Source organism: Diadema setosum, chromosome 22, assembly GCF_964275005.1.
Source record: "Diadema setosum chromosome 22, eeDiaSeto1, whole genome shotgun sequence".
In the NCBI taxonomy this organism is placed as follows: Eukaryota; Metazoa; Echinodermata; class Echinoidea; order Diadematoida; family Diadematidae; genus Diadema; species Diadema setosum.
In genome coordinates, this window is record NC_092706.1 from 3,274,205 (window position 1) to 3,286,535 (window position 12,331).

Consider the following 12,331-nt stretch of genomic DNA (forward strand, 5'->3'; position numbering starts at 1 on the left):
ATGTACGCTACATTGTGCTTTTAATCAATGTTGTTTCTCATGTCATGGATAGCGTGCTGTGTGAAGTGCTACTGGAATCGACCTCGGAGATCACAGTGTATAAGTCGCGTCCACTGTGGTATAAACAGATTGTCGCTAGCTGCTTCTATACATAAATATTTATATTTAAACAAAAGAATATATAATGTATAATATTTTGTTCAGTATATGGTTGAAGGTATAAAAAACAAATACATCATGCAATGTTTTGAGGTTTTAGTGGAATTATGGGTACCTTTGTGACAGAAATAGCACATTCCTCGAACATAACCTCGAATTCGAAAACACAACATGAAGAATACTTTACTCCATCACAGGAACGAAAACTCTCTACGATGAAGATGTTGAAGCTTCTTGTTATGTTTCTATGTTGTTGGGTTTTCTCTTCTTTCAATTCTTTTTCTTTCTTCGTTGTCAACAGTTTGTAAATCTCCAAAGTTGCTCCCTTTCTGATTTGCACGTTTGGAATTTTCTATTGCAAATGGACAGACTGTGTGTGAGGGTGACTTAAGAGGCCTCTTATAATCAAGAATGATGCTCATGATGTTTATGGCGCTCATTCGAAGAGCCTCTCATAATATAGACATGATAGAGGGGAACTATTACTTGGAATTTTGTCAGTACATTCTTGGATGTTACATAGCGCCTACTCTGAGATTCCTTACGTCAACTATACAGCATGTCCTCCCCCCCCCCCCAAAAAAAAATAAATAAATAAAAATAAAAATCGGATTTTCGCATTGATAACTCCCAATATGAATAAACTGTCGAAATGCTACTTCAGGGCCTTGAAATATAACATATTAGCTCTATTTTGCAGAAAACCCCATGCAATTTGGTTATGCGATCACAGAGAAATGTGGATTGTTGTAAAGCATGTCACGAGTCTGATTCTTCCAAGTTTAGCACTTGGATGCTCTGGAACTGCATGTTAATGTGTGAACACAATAGACAGAACTTGGAGGGAAGAGATTCCTGACGTGCTCTACAAAATTCCTCATTCCTCTTTGACCTCTGAAGCAAATCGAATGGAGTTTTCTGTAAGATGTGGGCAATGAGTTATAGTTTCATACCCTGAAATTGTATTTCAATTGATTCTCTAATTTTAAAGTTATCATTGCAGAGGCTCCCTTTGTATTTTTCTTTTTGACATACGGTATAGCGACTATATATCACAGTTTTACTCGACAAGTCATGACTATACAGAAAAATCTCATTACTGTGTTTACTTTATTAATATTTCATAATGATATGAGATGATAAAGGCAATTCAATTTGAATTTACTTGCATACATGTGCTTACTGTTTACATTGCCGTAGTTGATAACGGAAGTATTCATTTACGAAATTCCCGAAAAAAAAAAGAAATATATATCCTTATGATTAACGATAATTGCATTCTTGGTGATGATATCATTTTTTTTTAAAGCTTATGTTGACCGTCTAAAAATAAAAGCTATATTCCAAGTTATTCTTCTTCTCTGTTTCTTGCGCTGAACTTGTGAGAGACGCAAATCATTTGATTAAGGTCAATTTGTTTTATCAATTGCTATATGGTGTTATGCATAATAACAATAACCTATATACAATGACCAGTCCTGTCAACTTGGGATACTCTTTTTTGCATCTCATAGTTGAATAGAACACAAAATGAAGCAAAGCAAAATCTGCAATAATTCTAGCTGCTCTAAGTGCTCAAAGTTAGTTTACTTTTTCTATTGCTGCGATCATAACAGAAAGAATATGCTTCCTTTTACTCAATGACCAATTAACTGTCTGATGAAATAAGAAATGGTAAAAGAAATCAACAAGATATTTCAGTAATATAGTAATTACTAAGTCTTATTATTTTTTTTATGTAGGAGACTGTGAAAATGAATGTGAAGGTACGCAGAAAGATATTTTGCAAGTCAGACTTTGGCGAACGCTGAAGACTTCTCGAACAATCTTGATTTGAGCGTAACTTAACCTGTTATCTACGGGAACCGGGTACCCCTGTTTTGAAGCAATGGGAATTCGGAAGCAACGGGTTAACTTCAACGTACATTAAATGTAAATGGGTATCCACCTCCCATACACACTGTACTCCTTGCGAAAGAATGCATTATTTTCGTAGCTGATGACAGGAAAATATAGCTATTCACAAATCAACTGTAACACTGCTCGGTCTCTTCGTATCAATCTGTAGCGTCATCCTCATTTGTTTAACTTATTCAGATTGCTCAGTTGCGTATTATCATGACTCTCTAGTCCGCCGGTCAACACTGGTCAATGTCAATGTGCAATGTCATCGTGCAGTCTTCAGATCAGCTAACTTTTCCAATCTTCCACAACCAATTCATCGTGTCTGGACTCATGTTTGTTATCACGGTGAACAGCAGAGTCTTGTTGCTAGAAATTATGTCTTTCGATAGGCGGAATCTCGAGAAATTTTTCACGTCTTTCAGGTCCTGAATTCCGGCCTTTTTCAGACAGATTCCAATAAAAGCATCTTCCCATGGAAACAAGGGAGTCCTAATTGCCTCGTGGTACAACTTTTCTACCATGTCGGTGGACATTATATACGCAGGGCCATCCATGTAAGGGGGATATGTTGGATGGGGATAAAACTCTTCAGAAAGGTAAAATCGTCGCTTTTTGTTTCGCACCACACTTTGCGCTGCCCATACTTTTCCGGCGACAAAATTTGAGGTTGGAGCTGTCACCAGGATTTTAATTAGTCTTTTTTGATTCATCATCGTGTCGTCGTCAATCTTCATAGCAAAATGGGCGTGTCGACAGTGCTTCGTGACCCACTTCAATCCCATAACTGTCTTCCGCGAGAGATTCATGTAGCTATCGACAAAATCCTCCTGCACGATGTCGGAATGGCGGTGGAACTCGACGTCGATCTCTTTTTGCAAGGTGGTGTTTTCGATGGCGCCCAAGAGAAACACCGTTCGAACAGTCATGTCGTCGTTCAGATTCCACGATCGGGAATCGCCGTACGTCGAGCGAATAACTTGGCGCCTGAGAAAGTTCCCGGGGGCTGTCAGAACAAGGAAGACAACCAAAACTTGCAATTTCTTGCCGTCTTCTTTCAAACAGGTTCTCCACGGATTGTGACGGTAGGTATAGTTGTGAGTGTCGACGGGTTCATCGAGATAGGTGGACTTCTTATCGACACGCACAATATCGTCAGATTTGTCGATTTGTAATTCAAACATCGTGGCCATATTGTCGTTCTCAGTGCCCGTTTCTGGATTATGCTGGCTCACTTCAGATCCGAGTTCGTGATTGCAAGGATATGATAAGTTGTCACAGCGTCTGGAAGCGGTTGTCCTAGCTCCATCAACTGCCGTCTCATGCATTGTCGATCGGAAGCGAGACTGTACGACGTGCTCGTCACCCTTGTGATTACCAAACTCCCTCGCCCGCCACGAAGCGACGATTTTTGGGGAGACCATATACCGGACATCACTATTCATTTCAATAATCGTCATGAATATGAACATGACCAGCGCCCCTGACAGGAAGATAAAGCCGTGTTTCACGGTGAGATGACGAGATGCGATCAGGATCATGATACCATTAGTACGTACAACCCGAGACTCCACCAAATACGCGTGAGAAAGTTCACTTGAGGCGGGGTTTCACTGACTGCGTGCATGACCAGCCCACTCGGATGGGCTGCTCCGTTGCAGATTTTCGAAAGCCATCGCCCCTGGAAAACGTTACAAAGTCTTCCAGTTATGCGAATGTATAGCTCGAAAATAGACTCGACTCGGCATTCCGCATCTTGCAAAAGCGATTCTCAACAAGTTTACTTTGGCCTCAGTAGTGATGTTATTTCCGAGTGTTTTTCCGCTCCTTTCTCTACAGACAATGACAGAGAGTCAGAAAGTCAGAAAAAAAACAACAACAACTAATCCATCGTCTAGGTGTTAGATTTTTCTAGATGTTCCCCTCTAAGATAAGTTTACATCAGTCAGTTCAAGTTTCGTCGTGAGACGAGAAGAGTTCGCTATTCTCTCTAGGGTTTCTGGACAAAAGACTACATGCAGGGTAGCAAATAGAATGCATCCAAAATGCCTGAAGGTAGCCCCCATCGCCTCTTAAGGGAGAGGGGAAGAGGGAGCATAGAATTGGACACTAAATCTGGTTCTCAGCCTTGAATATGACTACAATACAGTACAATACATTAAAATACAATACAATGAATGTTTGAAACGCTCTTCCTACGTAGATCAGAGCGCTTACAAAGTTACAAGAATAAAGCAAAAGATTGTTTAACTGAAAATGGAATAGTGAAGGAAAAAAAAAAAACCAACGACAACATTATGATCAATCTTAAATCCATCATTTAAAGAGCGCCCGCACAGTAAGGAAACACCCTATACATGTGTACACAATCAAATACTCATCATAGGCCTACCTATACATACACATGCACATAAACATTAATTGGTTGACATACATAATACCTATCCAGAGCTGAAGGTTGGACAATACGTTTTCAGAGCTTTATTGAAAGAATTTGTGGATGCAGACTTGCTTGATAATCAAGGGGAGATTATTCCACAGCTTTGATGCAGCAACAGTGAAAGTTATTTTTGGTTATGTCACCAGTTTGATTTCGAGTAGACAGGATAAAGGAACTAATTTTATAACATTCCGTTTGTTGACAGCCATACAGCGCGAATTAATGAGAGAGAGAGAGAGAGAGAGAGAGAGCAGATAAAACAATGGGTTTGTGCCTATACACAATAATTCATCATATTCTTTCAATAAGTTAATTGATCGATCTCATTAACGGAGGCAATAATGGGGCGAATTAATTTCAATACAGCCATCAACCTGGATCTAGAGAAAAATGAAAAGGAAGAGTGGGCTTGAAAAAAGAAAAAGTTGTGCAACTAAAAAAAAAAAGAAGGAAAAATCTTTTCGAAAATGATCACGCACTCAAGGAATAAAATCAATGTTAGACTTTTTTGTCTGCAAGCAACCAATGTCATCGAACTACTCTTTAAATGGAGATGCACATTCACGCCTGCATGATTCTGGGTCTGACACTCTGCACCGTCACACCACACCGTCTGGGTCTGGCACACTCTGTAACTGTCACGCTTTTTCACCAGGCATTCACTTGCTAACTCCCTTGGAGCTGTACTTGCATTTGAATAGCAGAAGACACCGCATGTTATTCTTAAAAAACAACAACAAAACAACAACCAGCAAATAAGTTTGGATGTTAAGCTATATCATAGGGATGTTTGTTGTACAATTTACTTCATTTTATTTTTTATGTTTGCCTACTCCTGTTCTTTTGATTTAAAGATTGATAACATTTCGGGCCTGAGGAACTACTCTGGTTTGTATCGTAAATGTTTGCATGAATGGGGTTCACGAGTTAATTCGAGGGGATTGATATTAATGTGCGAAGCTGACGTAAAACAACAACAACAATACCCATACAAGTACCATATTGTCCTCATTCAAAGGGACTTAAACACTAATTAGTCGGCATTTGGGGAAAATCCTAAGATGTTATAAGGAGTTGTCTTTGCCTTTATAACATCTATTCAGGGCGGCATTACTGGGGTCTGATCCAAATCTAGTCAAGTTAGTGGTAAGACGGCTTTTCATGGCGAAGATCGGAGCTGCATTAATTTTGTCAGTCATGTGTGATTGTGACTGAGCTATAGGACTCCGTAGAATTCACGCAATGAACGTAAAAGCCAACATGCTCATGGCCGCTATACGCAGGTAGATATCCACTAAGGGATACAAAATGAGTGGCCGCTGGCCGCGTTAGGCAGGTGGCCGCCATAAGGGTCTACAATACAGCAATTTCGTGCGGGGGATTTTTCATTGGTCGCTATAAGCAGGTGGCCGCAGAGACAGGTTTGACTGTATATATATATATATATATATATATATATATATATATGGTACAAAATTACAAGGGTCGACATTTACAGTGACCCAGTGGCCCAGAGTAACTGAAAACGATATCGGGCCACCAAAATTTGAGATTGAAATTAACTGCAGTGAACGGGCCACCAGAGGAAAAAAAAAAGAGTTACATTTTTAGTCCTGATAATTTATGTAGACCTACATAATGAAGAAGAAAAAAAAAATGATATACATGTATTTATAACTAAGTGGAATTTGTGATGAAGACTAATCAGGTTACTCGTAGTCGAGGGGTTTTTCATCTGCATGAGTAGAATCTTACGTCTGTGATGAAAAGTTGCTACCTATGGGAGACGGGGGGGGGGGGCAGTAAGTAATTTGACAAAAGTAGCGACAGCTCTCTTATAGAAAAGAATAGATTTACAATGTTTACTCGCTGCAATAGAAGCTTACCCAAGTGGATACAGCAATTGAATACAGTCACTGAAAGTTCGAAGAGACTTTCAAGGCTTATTGCTCAACGCTGCATTGTCCACGCCCAATTACGTCATACCTCCTTGGTCATTATTATGCCGCTGATACAGTGTGTTGTGGTTCTAAAAGAGCAGCCCGTATGCGTTATCATGCAGTATACTTGTACAAATAGAAAGTTAACTTTCGCTCTTCACAGAAAATGCGTTAAGACATCACATACAATCTCTCTCAGGTATTCCTGAACCGGTATACATAATTGTTGAACATGTTGTTTTCATCTCCACGCAAACACACAAACAACTTATGAAACACACACCATCTAAATGGAAGGGGAGACATGTTATTATTAAGAGCGTCCTTTTGGGAGTACTGCACACTGTGCAGCCGACATTAAGTTACGATGATTTCTGTTAAAAAAACAAATTCCTACCATCTTAGTGAAAGAGTGTGCTACAGTTTTTTCACCTATAATAGCCATCATTGTTAATTTGAGTCTTCAGCAGGCATCAGTCCCAGTCTCATTGAAGTTGGCTTACATTTACCCTTTATTAAAGAAGCCATCTCTTGATCCTGAGGCTCTGCAGCATTACCGGCCTGTATCGAACCTTCCATTTTTGTCCAAGATCCTTGAGCGTGTTTTCTTTTCACGATTATCAGACTATCTGCTGGAGAATAATCTCTTAGATAACCGTCAGTCAGCATATCGGCCGCATCATAGTGTTGAGACCTTACTAGTTAACTTATCCAATGATATTTTGAGAGATATGGATGATGGAAAGATTACTGTTCTCTTACTGCTTGATTTATCATCAGCATTTGATACTGTTAATCATACGATTCTGGTGAATACTTTGAAGTCATTAGGCGTTTATGGTAAAGCTCTTGAGTGGTTCAAGTCATACTTATCTGAAAGGTTTCAGGTTGTTTGTATTAATAATGCAAAATCTGATCCTGCTCCATTAGACTGTGGTGTCCCACAAGGATCTGTCGGGGGCCCAACGCTTTTCTTGATTTATCTGTCTGGTTTGAAAGAGATTTTGTCACTTTTTTAACTATCACTGTTATGCTGATGATATCCAGATATATACATCATTTCTACCTACCCAAACCAATGTCGTTGACATCATTCAGAAACTTGAGGCTTGCATCCATAATATCAAAAAGTGGATGAGCTCGCATTCATTGAAGTTAAATCAGGAAAAGTCAGAGTTGTTATTTATTGGTTCCAAGGTTCTACTTGACAAGGTTAGTCTTCCTTCTTTAACGGTTGACAATGATGTGGTTATTGCTCCATCTAAATCATGTAGAAATCTTGGAGTATTATTTGATTCTACAATGTCCATGTCTGTTCAGATCTCTGCTGTCTGTAAATCCGTGAGATATCAGTTACGCAATTTGGGCATTATTCGCAAGTATTTAACTCGTTCAGCCACAAAAAAAATAGTTCATGCTCTTATATCATCCCGACTTGACTTTGGTAATGCACTCCTATTTCAGCTACCACAATCTCAACTTTCACGGTTATAAAAATTGCAAAATTCAGCAGCCCGCATTGTTACCCTTACCAGGAGAAATACTCACATTACCCCTGTTTTGTCCTCATTGCACTGGTTACCTGTTGAATCTCGTATTGTATTTAAACTATTACTATTTGTTTTTCATTGCATACACGGATCTGCCCCAGAGTACAATGTTAATTTACTGACATTTTATAATCCTTTTAAGGTCATCCGATTGTAGATTGCTTGTTGTTCCTAAAACGAAGAAATCATGGGGGGATCGGTCATTTGCACATGCTGGACCTTACCTGTGGAATCAGTTGCCTCAAGCTATCCGTCACATTTCGAATGTTGACTCCTTTAAAGTTGCCCTCAAGACTCATTTGTTCATGACCATTTTCCAGTAGAATTGTATATTATGATGTACATTTTTTCATTATCATTATTGTTTCATTCATTTTCATGTGCATGTTTGTGTAAGGATTTTTGTATTTCATAACTTACTTCTTCTACTGCGCCTTGAGCACGTTAACTATGTGGAACTGGCGCATTATAAGTACCCTGTATTATTATTAAATCAAAACAAAACACACACATACACTCACTCACACACACACACACGCACCTACCAAACAACACACAAACACGGCATACCGACATGAAGAGTCTACAAGCAAAACAAAACAAAAGAATAACAGACAGTACCTTTCCAATAAATCAAGCAGGGATATATTTCAGAAATTTATTTTTTATTTCAACATTTTACACAAATCCTGTATGATTTTAACCAGTCTAGGTGTTTTTTTCCTTCCTTGTTAAAACTCTTGAAATGATCTTTATGACAAGAACTAATATTATGATCAAGTTATCAATTTGAGAGAAAATTTGAAGTAATGTCCCTAAGTTGGGCTTAACAACAGTAAAATTAGCTATTATCGGATACGAGCTGGTCATTTTTGTTGAATTTTATGTTTTCACTTGTTTGGGGGTAAGAAAATATGGTGCATACTAGCAACCTATAGTCTACTGATAGATTTTTTTTTTCTCGTTCTTTTTATTTGATACTACGAAAAGCAACAATATGTCATCGCGCGGTTTGAAAGTATCAATGACCTGTTTGTCAATGTTACAGTGAGAAAAATAAACACAGGTAAAATATAAGAGTAAAAATAAGCACTCAACCTGTCTTTATAATTCGATGAAAGAACGGTAAAGGGGTATATTGATAGCTGTCAAAAGCACCTGTGCACCCGAGATGGGTACACGTCACCAATTCGACACCCACGAGTCATACAGCCCATGAGCTCGACACTAAAGGCGAAAAATTAAGGCCCACTAGACTGACACAAAGTCATTACACCCCGTCATGTAATGTCGAGTTCGTGGTTTTTGTTTTTGTTTTTTTTTCCTTCATTTTTTTTTTTTTTGTTTTTGCCAAGGGTCGAACTTGTGGGCCTTGTTCGCCCACTGGCAGACTCATTGGACTTATATCAGCTGTATATGCCTTGTGTCGAGCTCATGGACTATATGACACGTAGGCTGTATATTTCACGGACCTTTATTTTAATGTCAAACTCGTGGGCCGTATGACTCGTGGGAGTCGGTCTCGTGGGATGACCCCCTCCCCGATGACATCATCTCCTAAACCGTTTCCAATTGTTTGTGCACCATCCTTAAATGATCTTTGCCATTTTTATGAAATTCGTTTGAGAAGACGATATCAGAAAAATGACGCCCATTTAAACAAATAACGACAAAAACACATTTGATATCTACTCTCGTTGATCCAAAGCATGTGTTTCAAGGTTAATGTGATACAATGTCGTAACAATCTCAGTCTCATTTGTTTGCTTTTTTTATTTCGTTTTCATTCAACTCATTATTTTCGACACATTTCCGCGGCCAGTCGCACCTTGAAAAAGACCCCTTTTCCAAACAAAAAGCATAGCTTTTGGTTTCAAGTTTGTGACTGCCACGTGCTTTTTAATCTTTGGCACTGGGTCAACACCCCGTGGCAAGCGCGGGAGCAAGAAGCGGCCCAACGATTTCAGATGAATTTTTGCTCTTTGCAAGCAAAATCCTACGAACACATCCTCCCATGGGAACAGAGGTAAAGTGATTGCTACTCTATACACCTTTTCCGCCACGTCTGTGGTCATTAAATATGCTGGTCCATCCAAGTAATTTGGGTACCTTTCCTTGGGATAGAACGCCTCAGAAATGTAAAATTTTCGCCTGATGTTGCGGACGACCTTTGGCGACACCCGAATTTTGCCGCCGGCGAAATTGGAGTACGGTGACAATCTTTCGAGGGTCTCGAGCAATCTCCTTTGATTGATCTCCGTGTCATCGTCGATCTTCATGACGAAGTGGGCTTGTCGACAGTGGTTCGTCACCCACTTCAACCCCATGACCGTCTTACGCGTCAGGTTCATGTAGCTGTCGACGAAGTCCTCCTGCACGATATCATGGTGGCGATCGGACTCGACGTCGATCTCCTTTTGCAGGCTGGCATTCGCCACAGAGCCAACAAGAAACACGGCTCTCGTGCCCAGGTTACCAGCTGTTTCCCATTCGCTGGTATTGCCGTAAGTCCCGCGTATGATCTGTCGCCGCTCGAAATTTTGAGGAGCCGAAAGTACGACGAAGACTATGGTGATGTTTGGCTCTCTTTCACTTTCAAAACAAATGCTTTCTGGATTGTGCATTACTTCATATTTATGAGGGTCGACTACTTCTTGATGATAATCGCCTTTTGGTGGTTTCATCATTTCTTGACCAGCCGCCCCTGAGTTGTGGCTTGGATTGATCTGCGGCGAACTAGGTTGTTTACCTCCGATAGCATGTGGGACAGGTCGCCTGATGGCGCTTCCTTCTCTGACAAGGGATCCTGGGTCGATTAATAAGCTGGAGTTTTGAAAACAGCAAGTCTCTAGCTCTCTCACGGTGGGTCTCAGAGGTGATGTATAGCATGTTAGGTGATCGCAGTATCGATCGATAATCCAGTTGTTCATCGTGCGAGCGTAGAGAACAATGAGGAGTAGAGTGGCCAAGAGGAGGGTGCACAGGCCAGAGTACTTAACTGATGGCACCTGTGTCATGGTGCGTGTTCACATGGTGTCCATGGAGGGCATATAGGGGCACCTGTTAGATGCAATAACTTCTTCAATTAACATTTCAGATCGCGAGATGAATCCCTGTATAACATTTGCTGTTATTGTTCTTGCTCCTTGTTCATGTAGCGATGTCCAGAACGGTAGATTGAACGAATTGTTCAGTGACAGACCAAGGCATATCCGCTGGGCAAGTTCGAAGGATCCATTGGGTAATCTGTGACGACTGAACGTGTTGCAGGCAGTTCTTGTCAATGTATCCTCCCTCGTGCTTTCCGATGCACTGTAGCAGTGATATTGTGTGATGGTTCTTTCTCCAAGAGTAAAGAGAAGAAGGTGAAATGGCTTTAAAGTTTTTGAAATCAAACGCAGCAGGTTTGAAAGCCTCGACCCTTTCCTTGATGAAATATACCGGGCTCCGCACCCGACCCTTCCTCCTCCCGTTATTGATTGCTCAGAGATGCATAAAAAAGAGAAAGGAAATAGACTTAATAGGCAACGTTAGCGACTCTGCCCTCACCCACAAAATACACACACCATTTTCTCAGTTGAACGCAGTCACATTCACCGATCATATAATCACTTATAAGCAATATTCCTGACTAAACTCTGGTTTTGCTTCACGTCTGGAGCCGTTCTTTGATTTGATCAGTAATACTTGATTTCAACAAAACATATTCATAACAACGGAATTGAATTTTGACATGTTCAATACACAAACCTGCACTTTTCATTTCGAATCTCACTTATGTGGTTTGTACAGCACGAACAAACTGCCCCACAGAAAACAAGAACAGATTAAAGTTCTTAGGATGCCAAATCGAGCCAAAAGCCATTATTATATACATTATAATAATTATGATAACACAGAGTGTTGATATGAAATACAGTATATCATGCAAATCACCATCTGAATATATTCCTTGATGGGAATGTGATATGAAAACGTTGATAGACTGCCATATTGACAATCCCAAAGGCCTACGTTGAAACCAAATAAAGTGATAATATACACAAAACAGTGGCAATTCGGGTGACGTTATTCAGAAGGTTCGTGACTCCGAAGGTTCGCTAATCCGAAAATGACATAAGTTTCGTCAATTCAAAGGCTCGTTAATCCAAAGATGATAATGTTTGTTATTCCGAAGATTATCCTATCCGAAATGAATAAGGTTCGTTAGTCGGAAAATGGAAAGAAGGTGCGTACTGATCTGAATTAACAACCTTATTTCTCTTTCGTAGATGACTACAAAAAAAAAAAAAAAAAAAAAAAAAAAAAAAAACGTACATAAAATAAGCAAAATAAAATCA

General features: G+C 39.8%; 1 protein-coding gene across 1 annotated transcript; it reads right to left on the reverse strand.

Annotated features, from left to right (window-relative positions):
- Positions 1–2,345: 2,345 nt before the first annotated feature.
- LOC140245548 (beta-1,3-galactosyltransferase 1-like) lies at positions 2,346–3,602 on the reverse strand. Its single transcript, XM_072325114.1, has one exon. It carries the CDS (start codon positions 3,600–3,602, stop codon positions 2,346–2,348), a length of 1,257 nt encoding a protein of 418 aa, XP_072181215.1.
- Between the last annotated feature and the right edge of the window lie 8,729 nt (positions 3,603–12,331).

Excerpts from the sequence above, each read along its gene's own strand:
- LOC140245548 (XM_072325114.1), bottom strand. The coding sequence starts at position 3,602 with ATGATCCTGATCGCATCTCGTCATCTCACCGTGAAACACGGCTTTATC.